General features: G+C 41.7%; 1 protein-coding gene across 1 annotated transcript in view; it reads right to left on the bottom strand.

Annotated features, from left to right (window-relative positions):
- LOC149773825 (E3 ubiquitin-protein ligase TRIM17-like) overlaps nt 1–17,381 on the bottom strand; it is a 40,121-nt gene that overhangs the window by 5,307 nt on the left and 17,433 nt on the right. The window contains exons 8-9 of the mRNA XM_089945950.1: nt 3,735–3,860; nt 2,837–2,941 (exon numbers count right to left, since the gene is read on the bottom strand). Coding sequence (XP_089802076.1) covers nt 2,837–2,941; nt 3,735–3,860 — 231 coding nt within the window. The remainder of the gene's footprint in view (nt 1–2,836; nt 2,942–3,734; nt 3,861–17,381) is intronic.

Below are 17,381 nucleotides of genomic sequence, written 5' to 3'. Positions count from 1 at the left end.
AAGTCTTTATGGCTTCCGCTAGTTTTTGGGACTACCGTATGAGTAAAGACTGTCTTTGGAAGTTAACACAACAACATCCGCATTATCAATTTTACGTTACATGTAAACATGCTTGTTATGACCTGTAAAACTTACGGTTTAGATTAACGTTCCTGGAATGATAAATATGTCTATACACTATGTTGGGTGGTGCATGAGAGCCATACCTTATAACTATATTACCTGATATAAATCCTGCGCGGAAGCATTGATGGCATGCAGTATGGTCTCTACTTCCTGATATAAATCCCGGGCAGAAGCACTGATGGCATGTGGTATGGTCTCTGCTTCCTGATACAAATCCCGGGCGGAAGCATTGATGGCATGCAGTATGGTATCTGCTTCCTGATATAAATCCCGGGCGGAGGCATTGATGGCATGTGGTATGGTCTCTGCTTCCTGATATAAATCCCGGGCGGAAGCACTGATGGCATGCAGTATTGTCTCTGCTTCCTGATATAAACCCCGGGCAGAAGCATTGATGGCATGCAGTATGGTCTCTGCTTCCTGATACAAATCCCGGGCGGAAGCATTGATGGCATGCAGTATGGTATCTGCTTCCTGATATAAATCCCGGGCGGAGGCATTGATGGCATGTGGTATGGTCTCTGCTTCCTGATATAAATCCCGGGCGGAAGCACTGATGGCATGCAGTATTGTCTCTGCTTCCTGATATAAACCCCGGGCAGAAGCATTGATGGCATGCAGTATGGTCTCTGCTTCCTGATACAAATCCCGGGCGGAAGCATTGATGGCATGTGGTATGGTCTCTGCTTCCTGATATAAATCCCGCGCGGAAGCATTGATGGCATGCAGTATGGTCTCTGCTTCCTGATATAAATCCCGGGCGGAAGCATTGATGGTATGTGGTATGGTTTCTGCTTCCTGATATAAATCCCGGGCGGAAGCATTGATGGCATGCAGTATGGTCTCTGCTTCCTGATATAAATCCGTGGTGGAAGCATTGATGGCATGTGGTATGGTCTCTGCTTCCTGATATAAATCCGTGGTGGAAGCATTGATGGCATGTGGTATGGTCTCTGCTTCCTGATATAAATCCCGGCCGGAGGCATTGATGGCATGCGGTATGGTCTCTGCTTCCTGATATAAATCCCTGGTGGAAGCATTGATGGCATCATTGATGGCATGCAATATGGTCTCTGCTTCCTGATATAAATCCCTGTGGAAGCATTGATGGCATGCGGTATGGTCTCTGCTTCCTGATATAAATCCCTGGTGGAAGCACTGATGGCATCATTGATGGCATGCAATATGGTCTCTGCTTCCTCTCATCTTCTTTGTAAGTGTTCAACATTCAGACAGTTGAACATAACTTCTTCTCCTTGGTTTCATATCACAAACTTAACTGACTCCCCAAAACGATTGGTATAGGCTAATAAATAAAGTGTATTCTTTGGGCAACAATTGTAAAATAACTTGGGGTCTGAAACGGTGTACACAAACTTAACTCGACCACTACACAGGCAACATATGCAATTTACTTTGTTATTTTTCCGTATATTTATGAAACTGTTTCAGACTACTAATGGACACCTTCAAATAAATTTCTTGTTGACGTCTCATCTCATGCAACTCTCCTTGAAATCGAGCTTCGTCTCTTGTTTTAGACTTACAAACTGTGATCGTTTCGCTAAATTCAGGTTTTTGGAGCATTTCGTTTCGCTAAATTCAGGTTTTTGGAGCATTTCGTTTCGCTAAATTCAGGTTTTTGGAGCATTTATCTAGACATACTTATTTACTGTCTCCATTAGAGACCAAAAATGTCACCTGACCCAAGATCTTATGTATTCCTTCTTCGTATTGATTTTAACGGGCATACTAAGAAATAAATAATTCTGCAATATTTGTTTTGACGTAAGCCTAGTTTGATATTACAGTTGTAATAAGCTTATATTGATTTACTGCCATATATAGGTACAGTTTATGACATTTCATTATGATTGACTTTTTTCTTGCACATAAATTCAAGGTAACTCATGTGCATCTTTTGAAAATAGCTTTATGATCTAGACCAAAGGTAAACGGGAAGTTATTAATTTTGTGTCCATATAATTAGTACTAACTGAATCGCCAGGCTTAAGTCTTGTCTCTGCATAACTGTTACATATTCGGCACGTCTCACTATTCAAGGAATGCTTTCAGCATTACACCATTAGTAAAAACACCCTTTAAATGCACCTACCTACCTATCTACTAATTATCATTTGTCATTTTGGGGCAATCATAAGATATCAAGTTTAGTTCACAAACAATCAATACTAGTCAATTCACTTTAATATTAACATATATCATGCTCAATCAGCGCATGTTCAAAACTCATGTTTCAATTCAGTAATACAGCCTACCATTCTCCTTGCACCTAACATATTTGAAGGATATTCTTAAAATCATCTCGGCACATTTTAGCAGTTATACATTTTTATCTAATTGTATAATGAGAATATAGTTTATTTACCTAAGATGACAATCGTATTACCAGTAATATTCTGCACTTATGTAAAGAGTAATTAGTTTATTTCATGGACCCTTATTTACTAGAGCCAAATTACGGACTTTGACCTTTACTCGCCATTCCTGTGATGTAACAGACCTTTTCATCTTTAAAACAGATGAAATGAAAGATTCATACAGAAAAAATGTAGATCTTTATGGAAATGTGTAGAACTATGAACTATTTATAAACAAAATATTTTATCTTACTTCGCAGAAACATGAAAAAGAAAGATACTATCAAAACAGAGAGAGAGAGAGAGAGAGAGAGAGAGGAGGTGAATACCATGAATTCTAGCGTATCTGCGTGTACTGTTGGATAGTGTTGTGCCCTTAACTTCCGTAATCCTTCCGTCACGGTGTTTATCGTCGCTACGTGATTTTCTTCGAACTTTCATTTAAAATAGAAAAATAAGTGAGTTATTAAAAGATTGATATTACAAATAATAAGACAACTACAACGCTTGTTAGCTGCATAAATAGATGGATGTGGTGGTGGAGCCTTGGTCATTTTTATATATAAAGATCAGCTGGTCACTACTAGGGACCTCTTAGTACCAAAAATGTCAGTAGAGGAATTTTCTACGTAAGGATGAACTACTCTGATTGATCATATCTAATGTGATAAGCTAACGTACACTTTTTGCAGTAGTTTCCATACTAAATTTAACTTTTGTTTTTAAAACATTATGTTTGCTATACCCCGACTTCTTTAAGTAGTATCAATCGACCCATAATAAACTGTAAACAAATTTATTCTAAAAAATTTTCACCGGCCGTCATCATACATACTCAATTTAGTAACTCTAAGAAATAAAATGATTTTATTTTCATGATAAGTCATTCTAAAACATTATTCTAAATACTTCATTATAAATTTTATTATAATCAAGTGAATAGATAGTTGAAAAGCTTCAAAGATGAATTAATTAAATTTTCTCACGTTTCCATGCATGCATCGCTGTTCTTAACGGTTTTTAAATGTATGAGACTCGAAAATTGCTATTAAAATTAACTGCTGGTGCTTAAGGACAATATGTGCTGAGACTTTGCAGGCAGACTTAAAAAAAAACAATAGAAAACAAATTAACAATCAAACAAGCATCATCAGCTAATCTTCGTACGCCCGGATGAGATTTTCATATTACCATAACCTAGCATATGAAGGATTGTATTTTTCTAACCTCATTGTCACTGAGATCATGTATATTGAAACCATCCACTCTCACATCCACGTCAATTTTAAGAATGTTTTGTGTAAGTTCTTCAAGGTGCTTTTCGCAACAAGATCCGGCTTCCTGATATGCATTCTGCAAAACATAATAAACATAATCATCATCATCCACCAGAAAATAAAATAAAAGAAAACTCCTACAATTTTCATTTAATCAAATCTGACAAAATTACCAAATGATACTTTGGTAGCAAGAGTACAAAGAAAAAGACAGGAAACAAACATAAAATGAAACATTTGGCGACTAGTTACGGAATATGGGTTATAGTTACAGAATATAGGTTATAGTTACGGAATATGGGTTACGACTGAATTAAATTAAACGGGAATAAGATCCCAAAACTATATTTTATCCCTAATCATTCCATTCTAAATCAATTTTGGTTTATTGTATTAGAGAAAAATATTGAATGAAAACAAGATTGTAAAGTCGTAGAAAGAGAACTTGGTAGGTATTCTTATGTGTCCCATAAACCAAGTGGCAGTCTAGTTTTACAACTATTACATTACCCATTTATGACACAGAAACGCAGACAGCCAAATGTCACTTATTTTACACCCATCACTCAAATTCAAATGATCGCAGGGTCCGTTAAGGAATTAGAACAGAAATAAAATCCCATTAGTTTTAAAGACAGTCTAATTTATATAGATGATGCTGACTATATAAGTTGAAAAAGGAAGACACTGGATTTTTTAAAATATTAATGACAGTTATGCTTTCCTAAATCTTAAGGGATGTGCGTTGAGTGAGTCCTTTTAGAAGTCAATCACGTGTTTATTTATAATCAGATTCAATGGGCATAGTTGTCGGCAATCTGCCAGCATTGTGATATTATGAGTATGCAAGGCATTGTTGGAACTGATCACCTCTTACTTTTAAAGGAATTCCATCAGAAAGGGAATCAGTAGTTTAGTTTAAATATATTATTTTATCATTAAAATTTTACAATTACAATGGTTTGGATAACAAATTTATAAGAACTCATAGTTTCCTCTGCGCTTTAATACGATCGTATGGCGAGTAGCACGTAACTAATGACACATAGAGAATACCTCTTGGAAAAGGAAAAAAAACAAAAACAACAGAACTTGGATAAGAATGAGGAAAAGGAATGAATGAGAGATTGTGGTGGGACGGGAAGTGGGGAATGATGCCCGAGTTGTTAATGTATTAATACTCTTCCATATATGCTATAAATATATAGTTCTATAAGTGACAATATGCACCTGTATTACTTGGCAAATATCAACCGATACACGAGCAACGGTGGTTTTGGAAGCAGATCAACAAATTCTTGAGCAACAAAAAAAAGTACAGTAATGGTTTTCATCATCCTCGTTGCCGTTGTTTCAACGTAAAGTGAGCTTTTTACTGGAACATTTTGGAAAACCGGTTACTGACATAGTAATGCTTTTAATTTAATTACTTAAAGACTTTCTTCATCACCACACCCCAACCCACTCCAACAGATCTGCTAATGTTCAATGATACGAACAGAATGAAGCTCACTCAGTTACATATAACTGAAAAAGACTGATGACATCTAGCACCAATGACATTGCACACGTTCGAAATGCCGAAATTAAATGTAGACTCTCGATTCAGCCATTGGCATAGTACTTTCTAAATACGTTTTATCATTTTTATGGTTCGATGGTAAACACAATATATTATGACAAAAATAAAATAGTTACATCTCAAGGAGTTCATGTAATATAGTTTGTATATACACTGACCTTTACTTTTTAAGTTAATTTTGATAGACAGTACTTAAACTTTTTCACACTTCCAGCTGGATTAGAGATCCAAGAAATAATATTATGAGTATGTTGTGCAAATGAACTGTTGAAAGATAATATTACTCCCTAATGTTTGCGTGATTAGTAGTTAAGTGGGGCACATTACGTACAATGGGAATTAGCATTACAGACCCCCCCTGGGTAAGATTACGTACAATGGAAATTTAACATGGCGAAAAAATCGTGGGCAAATCTACGTACAAGGGGAAATTAACATGGGGTATAGAGTTTGGGCTTGTTTAGGGACAAGGGGAATTGAATATGGGATTTTTTTTTATTGTTTTTTTTAAAAAATTTTTAAAAAAGGGGTAGGCAATTGAAAAGTCATTCTCTTTTCGAGAAATATGGCTGGCCCTGAAAAGGGCCTTTGGGTTTATGTTAATGTATCCATTAACATAAAGGGCACCGCATTGGTCTTCTTGTCCTTAGGCTGCGTCTCACTGTAGGACCGTAAATCAGGACTCTTTTGAGGCATCCTTGTCTTTCTACGTAGATCCTACGTATCCACAGACTGGTGTCTGTCCTGTGGACAACTTTCCACTTGTATCGGACATACATGGGTATGTCCGTCCGGAACATCATGGAAGACACAAGCGTAGAAGATTGCACATCGGTCCACATCTTGAAGCGACGAGAACAGGTGAATCAATGCACTGAACTGCGCTTATTTATAGGTAGAGGAAGGATTGAAACGGATTGAGTTCATTCACCAATCCGAACACGCGTTACAAAATTCAGTCAGTCCGCATCCAATCCGAAGAGAGCAGTCTGTGACGTCACGTAGTCTATATAGATTCGCTAGCGCTTGCAGTCAATCTATGCGACAGTGATTCAACATGACGGAAACTCAGAAAACGATCCATTGGGGTGCACCAGTAGGAGAGACTGCCCAAGGGAACCCGGACTTACTTTCAGAAGAGGTGAATTGGGATTTTGTGGATTTTCTCTCCTCGCAGAATTTGTTCCGGAACCTTCGTTACCTTCTTCATTACCGCAAGTGGAGAATTTTAGACAGAGACAGAAAGAAGAATTGGAGAAATTTATACAACGACAAAAGGAAGCGGAACAAGCTTTTCTCCTACAGCAACAGCAGCAAGAAGAAGAGGTAAGAAAAAAAACAACAGCAAGAAGAAGTAGCAGCAAAGAAACAAGAGGGTGAAAATCAAACGGTCACGGTACTGTTGGATATTTTAGCGGAGTTAAGAAGTCTGAAACAAATGTATCAGACTTCTTTATTACGACCGAAGAGAATACGACCATCCCGAGCTAAACACCTCAACCCTGTGACTAAGCCTACCGTACCACCCTTAGTGATTTCAACCCAATCATCATCAACATTACGCAGTCCAGAAGTAGGCCTTGGCCGTGGCAAAGGCTTAAGACAGTTAAAGTTGATTGCTTAAACTCACCCCTACACCATAAAGAAAAAAAGGCCCTTTTCAGGGCCACCCACATTTCTCGAAAAGAAATACAATTTCAATTTGCCAATAACTCAAAAAACAGCCCATTTTACCCTTATAGTACGTGTCTTTGTATGAGTGCGTGAGTGTACGTTCTTATTTTAAAATCAAAACTCAAAGACACTTACCTTATATCATTAATTTATTCTTTTATCCATTTTTACAATCCAATTCACAATTCACAACACATAACTTTAATAAAAAGTTCATTGACTTCTTCTTCCTTCTTCTTTAGTCTCTCTGTTTTTTAAATTTCTTCACCGTGTTTTCCTCATTTTCTTCCCTTCTTCTTTTCTTCTCCTGTTTCTTTGCCTCTTGTAAATAGAATTGTCTTCTTTCTTCCTCTTCTTCCTCTGAAGAATCCCTCTCTTCTTCCGAAGAATCCCTCTCTTCTTCCGAAGAATTCCTCTCTTCTTCTGAAGAATCCTTCTTTTCTTCTGACTCCTCTTGTTTCTTTTTTGGGCAATCTGGAGACCAATGTCCTTTTTCTTTACAATAATAACAGGTATCTTGACTTTTGTCTTTTTTAGTCCCTGTTTTTTTTTCTTTTTTGACGGTCTGGACACTCTGAAGACCAATGCCCTTTCTTCTGACAGATATAGCAAGTATCTTGACTTTTATCTCGAAAGGAAGGAGAGTAGTCCGTGGGCTGGTCTGAAGAGAATTTTCTAATGACCCCTCGCAAAGCTCTGATGAAACGTTCGATTTGGTTAGTCTCTTCCATCGTTGTGCTCAGCTTGAGAGTGAAATGAATAGTGAAAGGACAAGACACACACCCTTTTATATACGCTGGTCTGCCATGACTATAAATTAGTCTATGGCGTTTAAACTTGAGTCATTTGACATTTTTCACTCAAGATGAAACGATCCTATTCATTCGAGAAGAAAGAAGAAGAAGAAAGTAAGAGGCAGAAACGTGATCTATCGCCTCGTACCAGGGCTGAAATCTTGGCACAAATTCATGCCAGTGATTTTGAAGAGGACATGAGTGAACCAGAATTTGAAACCTCTAAACCAAGTTCACCACCCTTAGTCAACCCTGAAAAATACTATTCGATTCGAGAGACGGAAAAGCGCTCCTCTAGAAAATTTAGAACCACGGCTTACACCTACACAGTGAAGTTTAAAGATTTCAAGGCTGACGTACCATTGGAGAAAGCAGAAGGGTTCATCACCGAGATGTGGGATTCTTTGCTCACCGCACTCAAGCGACAATGTCAACCCAAAGAAGACGATCGCTTGACACTACCCATAGATCACGACAGCTTGAAATCCCCTGTTTGGATCGAGTTTAGCAGACCCGCAGAACTAACCCCTTCCAAAGTCATGGACAAGATTCAACACGTACAACAATCTAATGATCAGTTTGACATCACCGATGGTAAAGCCACACTGAAAATGGCCCACGTCTCTCCTCCTCAAGGGACTGGACGCAAAAAGATGTTATTGGTGGACGATCTTCGCAGCACCAAAAAGAGTCTCGTCCAAATTAACAACCCTCAAGACCAGATGTGCTTAGCCCGTGCCATCGTGGTGGGACGAACCTATGCCAACAAGAACGACACGGCAGAATGGAAAAGAACCTGGAACACTATTCAACGTTCCTATCGAGCCAAACAACGAAACGAAGCAGAACTCCTGTTACAACAAGCTGGCCTGTCCAAAGACACACCCTGTGGCATTCCTGAAATGCAAAAATTGCAAGATGTCCTAGCTCCACGCTACACCTTGAAAGTGCACCCTCAAGAAATGCGCGGGCCTCTGTTGTTTCGAGGCCAAGATTTTAAGGACGGAAAATACATTCATGTTTATTATCACGATGACCATTTCGATACCATTACCAGTATCACCGGATTCCTGGGATACAGTTATTATTGTGAGAAATGTGATTATGGTTATAACAATCGAGAGCAACACAAGCATTGTGGAATGAAATGCCCAGGATGTTTGGCCTCTCCACCCTGTCTGAGCGAAGAACCAGTGCCTTGTTCAACTTGTCTGCGCACGTTTATCAGCCCTGCCTGTTACCAACAACATCTCAAGACACAAGGTTCACAGAAGAAATGTGCTTGTCAACTCCTGAGATTGTGCCCTACCTGTGGACAAGGCCTACGTACCAATAATGCCAAGGCACACGTATGTCAAGGAAAGAAAAAATGTCACATTTGTCACCACATCGTGGACTTGGAACACGAATGCTACGTGCAAAAATACCAACTCCCACCAGAGATAGAGGACGGTCACAAGAAGAAAGGCAATTTCATCTTTTTCGATTTCGAATGCATGCAAGAGACCGGCATTCACATCCCTAATTTCTGTGTGGCTCATCGAGCGTGCGAGAAGTGCATTCAAGAACCTATCTTCAGTCATTGCCCTCACTGCAGCAAGATTCCCGGAGGGCGTGAAAAAATCTTTCGGGGACCGAACACGTTTTGCCCAATGGGTCTTAGACCCCATCGACAAGACATGGAGCCAAGAGGACATCGAACGTTACGGAGATTGTCATCGTCATGCCACGGTGATGGCTCACAATTTCTCCCGATACGATGGACAGTTTTTTCTCAGATACTATACGGAACAAGGCACCGAGCGTCCTAAAGTCACTTTGAACGGAGCCAAAATCATTTTCATGCAAGTGGGACAATTGCAGTTTAAAGATTCGATGCGTTACTTGGCCATGCCTTTGAGTCGAATGCCTAAAACGTTTGGAATGACAGAAATGGCTAAAGGTTATTTTCCTCACTTTTTCAATACGGAAGCCAATCAACATGCCGTTCTACCCCATTTGCCTGAGGCTCACTATTACGACCCCGACAACATGCGTACCGAACAACGAGAAGCTTTCTACGCTTGGTACCAGGCTCATGCCTCTGACCCCTTCAACTTTCAGGAAGAAATGTTAAAGTATTGTCGTTCCGACGTGGACATTTTACGGCGTTGCTGTGGAAAATTTCGAGAACTGTTCATGGAACACGGAGGGGTCGATCCTTTGAAAGAAGCTTGCACCATTGCCAAAGCGTGTTCCTTAGTGTATCGACAACGATTCATGCCTGAAAAGACCGTGGCTGTCATCAGTCCTCAAACGACCCACTTTGTCAAACGTCAATACTCGGTCAAAGCCCTACGTTGGTTACATTACTTGTGCGACAAGGAAGACAAGTGGATTCAGCATGCCCGCAACGGAGGGGGTGAAAAGACCATCGGAACGTATTCGGTCGATGGCTGGGACTTAGAAAACCCGAAGATCGTGTACGAGTTTAACGGTTGCTTATTTCACGAATGTCCCCGTCTGTTACCCTGATCGTAGCACTAAAAATCAGTTTTTACAACGAACCATGGAAGACTTGTACCAGGACACTTGTCAGCGACGCCTAAAGTTAGAACAGCAAGGATACCAAGTGGTGGAAATGTGGGAACACGAATACGATCACCGTATGAAAACCGATCCCGAGTTTAAACGCCTCGTGGAAAGTTACCAGTTCATGGACCCGTTGAACCCGAGGGATAGTTTGTACGGAGGAAGGACCAATGCCACCTGTTTGCTGTACCAAGCCGACGAAGAGAAAGGAGAAGAAATCAAATACTTGGACGTGTGTTCGCTGTATCCCTACGTGTGCAAATATTGTCGCTTTCCTGTAGGGCACCCGCAATTGCTGACGGAACACATCGACCTGAAAAACATTCGACAATACGAAGGCTTGATCAAGTGTAAGGTTTTGCCTCCCACGAACCTATACCATCCCGTCTTACCTCACCATTGTCAAGGCAAACTGATGTTTCCATTGTGCCGTACTTGTGCTTAAACGTGCAACCAGGACCAGCCTTGCCATCACAGCCAGGAAGAACGTGCCTTGACGAGAACCTGGGTCAGCGTAGAATTGTTCAAAGCTCTGGACATGGGATACGAACTGTTAGAAGTGTACGAAATTTGCCACTTTCCTAAGACACAACAGTACCACAAGGGTGATCCCAGTCAGAAAGGCATTTTCGCTGACTACGTGGATGCCTTTTTGAAACTGAAACAAGAAGCCAGCGGCTATCCGTCCTGGTGTCACACTCCCGAAGACCAAATACAATTCAAAGAGAAATACTATGAACAAGAAGGCATCTCTTTAGACCACATCGAGAAAAACGAAGGCAGGCCATCGTTTGCTAAAGTGATGTTAAATTGCTTGTGGGGTAAAATGGCACAACGTCCGTGTTTACCCAAGACGGAATATTTGACAGAACCTTCCCGCTACTTCCAGATGATTCACGACAAAACCAAATACATGAAACACGTAGACGTCGTTCGCGAGGATTTAATCTTGGTCAATTACGAAGAAGATCTGGACTTTGTACAAGACGACCCTTTTGGAAATGTCATCATTGCGGCTTACGTGACAGCTCATGCTCGCTTAAAATTGTACGAAGCTTTAGAACTGTTAGGAGAACGCGTCCTGTACTTTGACACGGACAGTTGCATTTACATCGATCGACCGAGTCAACAGCACCCTAACATCGAAGGAGACCGTTTAGGAGCCTGGACAGACGAGCATCCCGACGACAAGATTCTAAGTTTCGTCAGTGGCGGTCCCAAAAATTACGGCTACGAATACCGGGACGAACAAGGAGAAGTGCACACGACGTGCAAAGTGAAAGGACTGACTCTGAATCATCGTACCAGTCGTGTGGTCAATTTTGGGGTATTGAAAGAAGCCTTGCAATCGGGAGAGGATGGAAACTTTAAAGTGACCACCTACCAACCGAACAAGATTGTACGTTTACCCACTCACCACACCGTCAGTCGACCCTTGGAAAAAGTCTATCAAATCGTGTACCAGAAGCGAGTGCGACTTCCCAATCATTTCACCTTACCGTATGGACACGTTGGTATAAAACATTGGTTGTAAGAGGATAGTCACCCACCAGAAAGATGACTTCGCCACAGCAAGAATCGAGTGAGAAACCCGATGAGAACTCCAAGTTCAAACCCTACCATTTTCCAGTCTTCTTACCTGACTATTGTGATTGTGCCCGTCGATTGGACACGTTTCAGAAATGGCCTACTGATAGGGAAGGATTACCTTCTTCGCATGTTTTAGTTAGAACAGGATTTGTCTATTTGGGACCTGAGTCAGGATTGGGATACGAGGTACAGTGTTTCGCTTGCGGACTGAAGTTACGAATGGATCTATGTATCTATAAAGATTCAGCTATTCTGGAACATACTCGATGGTCTCCGCACTGCCCTTACCTTTCTATGGCCTTTCCACCCATGACACTACGGTACAATGTTGACGGTACCTTAGAGACGGTACCTTCCAGAACAAGACATAAAAAACGTAAAAAAGGAAAGATGTACAAGCTGGAGACTGCATTGCGACTAGTAGAAAAAGGGGACTATGGTTAAGATCGATAGTTCATTGTGACTACCAAGACCGAGCGAACAAGATGAATACTTTCAGAGAAACACAGAACAAGTTGTTTAGAAAGGCACAATTCAAGTGTGAGGCTTCGGAAGTGGAATGCGATTGTGAGCCTTGCGATGGGTACGATGCTGTACGTTGTGACCTTAGCGATGCCGTAAAGCATCATGGGAACTTTGTTCTCACTACCCCTATCATGGAAAGTGATGCTGTGCGTGTCCAACCTAAGGGATGCGAAAGTGATGCCGCTCGTCCTCTTGGACATTTTACTGGGTTTCGTTTTAAAGGGGAATGTTCACCTTCACGTCTACCCCCCTACGGATGTCATCCAGCCTTGAGCAAACTCCTGTCCATGTCAATCAACCCTCATCGAAACGAACCTGTGAAAGACGAATATTCGTTTCCTGTGCGTTTGTCGCAATACTGCGACTTTGAAAATCGTCTTCAATCGTTCGAAGGAAAATGGCCTAAGTATCTGGGAAGACCGACCCCCGAAGAATTAGCCAGAGCCGGATTTTTCTACTTGGGTGAAGGAGATAAAGTCAAGTGCTTCAGTTGCGGTGTGTCACTTCACCACTGGGAACCGCAGGATTCGGCCTACGTAGAACATGCTCGATGGTCACCGAATTGTCATTACTTACCCTTAGTGGGACCGAGACATTGAAGTAACTTACCATAATCTGTTCATGGATACTTTACAAGAGAACATTCGTGCTTTGCCTGTGGAGTTGAGAGAACGCATTTACCGAGAGCTGGTGAAAATACAAGTGAAACGTAAAGAACAATTGCATCCGTTACGTCACCGGTGTTTCAACCACTGGTACGTGAAGGCTATACAATGACTGATTCAATTGAAAGTGTTCCATTGGACAGACATTGATCAACGATCCCCTGGTTTTAAAAAGGATTGGTTTGTTATGGACGATTCTCTCAACTACATCATTGTAAACTTACTGCATCGAATTCCAGAGGAAGAGTTAACGAATTACCAACATCTTGAACACAATGTCAACTTAGTGAAAGAGGAAACTTCTGAACGAATTGTAATGTGTAGATTAGTGACTAAACGATTTAAATTCGACACTGAAGTAAAACCATGTTTGTGCAAAGAGTACATTTCTTGTGTCAGACCAAAGAGGATTTAGTATGACCTATTCATGGATACTTTGCTAGAGAACATTCGTCCTTTGCCTGTGGAGTTGAGAGAACGCATTTACCGAGAACTGATCAAAATACAAGTGAAACGCAAACGCAAAGTGATTGAACCGTTTTTAAATTATGCTCTGTTCCAAAGTACAAGAAGACTGATTATGAGTGGATATTACATTAGGCACAAAGTTAAACGAGGCTATTGGCCACCACCCAACGATTCCAAAAACAGTGTATATACTTATGGACACTTTACAAGAGAACATTTCGGGCTTGCCTGAGGAGTTGAGAGAAAGGATTTACCGAGAGTTGTATTGCTTCCGAAACAAAGAGACTATAAAATCAGGCTGCCATGCCACGGCTTATGTCACAAGTGATTGAACAGATTCCGTGGAAGGAACTCAATGACCATATTCAAACCGTAGATCATTACCATCGATTATTACAAGAACTGTATCCATTCAATTTGGGACGACAAGTGGTGTGTGTCTTAGTGACTTGTTTTCTGGGATTTCGTTTACCAGCCGATTCTTTGTGGACTCTTTACGATCAGTACTTACCACCCCAATGGCCTTAAATGGTCACGAAAAACTCCTTTTGCTCAAAGCCTTGCGTTTTCATCTGGATACTTCTCGACCTCAACAGGAAAAAAAGATTCGTCAACTTTTAGCTACCCAAGACGTGTACGACGATGTGTGTGTAGCTTGTGACTTACATCCCCATTGGACAGATGTCCGTGCCTGGAAAGAATGGGATTTTGAGGCTTGGACCCAAGAAGTGGCCCAGTATGCACGAGAGTTGTTCAAGGAAAAAAGTTACTTTTCAACCCGTGTTAGTGACGGTGCCAGAAGAACCCGTCATCCAGGACGGAACTGTCGTGGACAGGCCTGAAAGACCCTTTCGGGAGGACACTTGTGTGACCTTACCCCCTACTATAGAACTGGTTAGAACATTACCCAAAACATGTTGTTGTACAGACACTTGTTTTTATTCCACGTTAATGGTTATCATGTGCCTTTTATTCTTGTACTTAAGCCTTTGGCTTTTATGTATTTTTGTCTTTCGTATTCATGTTTGAAAAAACATTCAATAAACGTGTTCTGAAAAAAAGTATATAAACTCTTGTCTTGTTTGTTTTCGTGTCACAAGTGACATTCCTCACACAATGGCTACCTCTGCTGTCTCTGCTCCCTCTTCCTCTACTGTCAAAGTCATCGACGAACACTTAGATCGTGCCAGTTGGGAGGCTTTGTATCTTCGCCATCCCTTTAATATGCTCATTGCTGGACCTAGCGGTTCAGGCAAAACCGAATTCGTCAAACGTTTGATCGAACATAAACATCATTTGATCGATCGACCACCTCAACGGATCGTGTGGTGTTACAAAGAGTGGCAATCGGCGTACAACCTCTTGCGAGAAAGTCAAGGCGATTCCATCGTGTTTGTGGAAGGCATTCCTAAAGAAGACGACGGCATCGTCTCTGACTCCCGTCAAACCCATTTGGTCATTTTTGACGACATGTTAGGAGAAGACGAAGAAGAAATTAAACTGTGGTTTACGCGCAAAGGGCATCACCGTAATGCCAGTGTCGTTTACATCACCCAAAATTTGTTTCAAGAAAGTAAAGCCCATCGCACCATCAGTCTCAATGCGCATTACGTGGTCTTGTTTAAAAGCCCTCGAGATAAATCGCGAGTGCAAGTCTTAGCCAAACAGTTAGGAACGCATTGGCTGACTCAGGCGTACGAAGATGCCCCTCAAACGCCACACGCCTATTTACTCGTCGATTTGAAACCTACGACCCCCGAGGATTTGCGATTTCGTACCCACTTGTTTCACCACTGGTGCCAAGACGGAGGGCCTGTCCTGTACACGTCTCCGTCCTCGACTTCATTTCACTCCACATAAAAAAATCTATAATAACCTCAGACCCTTTTCGTCTGTCTCACACACAGTGTGAACATGACGTCCCTTCAGTCGCATCTTCCCGTCAAATTGATTCGTGCCTTGTATGGCATCAGTCGAGAAAAAAAAAGCTAGTCTCAAAGAAGTCTTACGATGGTTCACGGTGACGGCACGTCAAATACTTCAAGGAATCATTCAGATTCCTCATCAAACCAAACGCTTTTTCGATCGAAACAAAGTCGCTTTGGTCCAACTGGCCGATCCCCGCATCGACACTCAAACCAAAAAACAAATCATTTTGAAACCTGGAGGGAGCGGTACTCTAGGAGGGGTCATCATTCGCTCTCTCTTAAGATGGGATCCTAATGCCCCCAAAGTTCTCCCCAAGATAAAAGTCCAACGAAGCCCCAAGAAGAAAAAGAAAAAGACCAGGTCCCCAAAGAGAAGAAGAACTTCTCCAGTGGCTGGACCCTCCTCTGACCAGACACCACCACCCCGGAAAAAGAAAAGAAGCCCCAAGAAAAAGAAAAGTCCACAGAAGAAAACTAGTCGCAAGAGAGGCACTTCGGCCAGGACGCAACCTTACACTCGCAAACCACGACCTGCCACGGCAGTGACACGGTCACCGGCAGCCTCACGTTCATCCACTTCTCCATTAATGACACCAAGAACTGAAGAGTACTTGGAGACGTTGATCACTCCAAGAACTTCTCCGTTGATGACCCCCAAAAGAACTTCCCCAGTGGCAGGACCCTCCAATTTAGCGGCAGTGGCTGCTGCTCACAAAGTACCTTCTCCCAAAATCAAAGTCCATGAAAGATCGGGCATGTTACAAAGTTTACTGGATTTGTCCAAGCAAGAACTGGCTCGATTTAGTCCGTTACGTACCCCTGCACGACGTGTCATGCCTGTCCTCAAACTGATACGACGTAAAGACAATCAGTGGCGACGCGTTCCAGTATAAAAAAGGCCTGTGACCAAGTAGGGGTATCAGTGTTTTTTGGTGCTCCTGAAGACTCAAAGATGTCACCCTCCAGAAAACCCCAAGGAAAGAAAAGAAAAGGACTACCACCACGTTTAGTCAAATATGGGGACATGTTATCTGTCCTGTCCAAAGCTTCTTCATCTCTACGAGAAAACTCATTCAATCGGCCCCCAAAGAGGTCATCGATACCGTGTGCGAATGTTGTTTGAACGTTTTGAAAGGCACGATCCCTTTGTCCAAACACCAGAAACAATGCTTAAGCAAACATCGTCACGTTCTTCGCCAAATGGTTCAAAAGAAAATTCCCATTCGTCAAAAGAAGAAGATGTTGGTCCAACGTGGAGGCATTTTACCTCTCTTGTTAGGCCCCTTACTGAAAGGAGTCTTGGGAACCATGTTGGGAGGACTGGTGGGAGCAAGATAAAAAGGCCCTCTGAAGTCCCAAGATCTCAGAATCGACCCCTGACAACCCATGGAAGGACGAAAACTAGCTTTAGTGCCTTACAAACGATGGATGGAATACCATCGGTGGCAAGAACAACGCACCCCGCATTTACCTCACATTCCCAATTTGAGCGAGATGTCCCAGTTACAACACGAATTGCAGTCCTTGATGGATCGCCAAGATTTGTCCGAAACAGAAAAATCGCAAAAGTACGGTCAACTCTTGCAACGACTGCAACTCTTTCACCAGAAAGCTTTAGACGAAACAGCTCTACCCACTCTGAAAGATTTTAAGACCTTGATGAAAAGTCCAGCACCATCACCAGTACCAGTACCAGTACCATCACTACCAGTGACCAAGACAGAAATAGGAGAAGAAGAAGAAGGGTTTCAAACTCCACCAGAAAAAGTACGCAAGTTAACAACACCACCTACCTCCAGA

Source organism: Sinohyriopsis cumingii, unplaced genomic scaffold (genome assembly GCF_028554795.1).
Source record: "Sinohyriopsis cumingii isolate HCF-2022 unplaced genomic scaffold, ASM2855479v2 utg000552l, whole genome shotgun sequence".
Classification (NCBI taxonomy): Eukaryota; Metazoa; Mollusca; class Bivalvia; order Unionida; family Unionidae; genus Sinohyriopsis; species Sinohyriopsis cumingii.
Note: the sequence above shows the minus strand (reverse complement) of the source record. Positions and strands in the feature narration are given on the sequence as shown.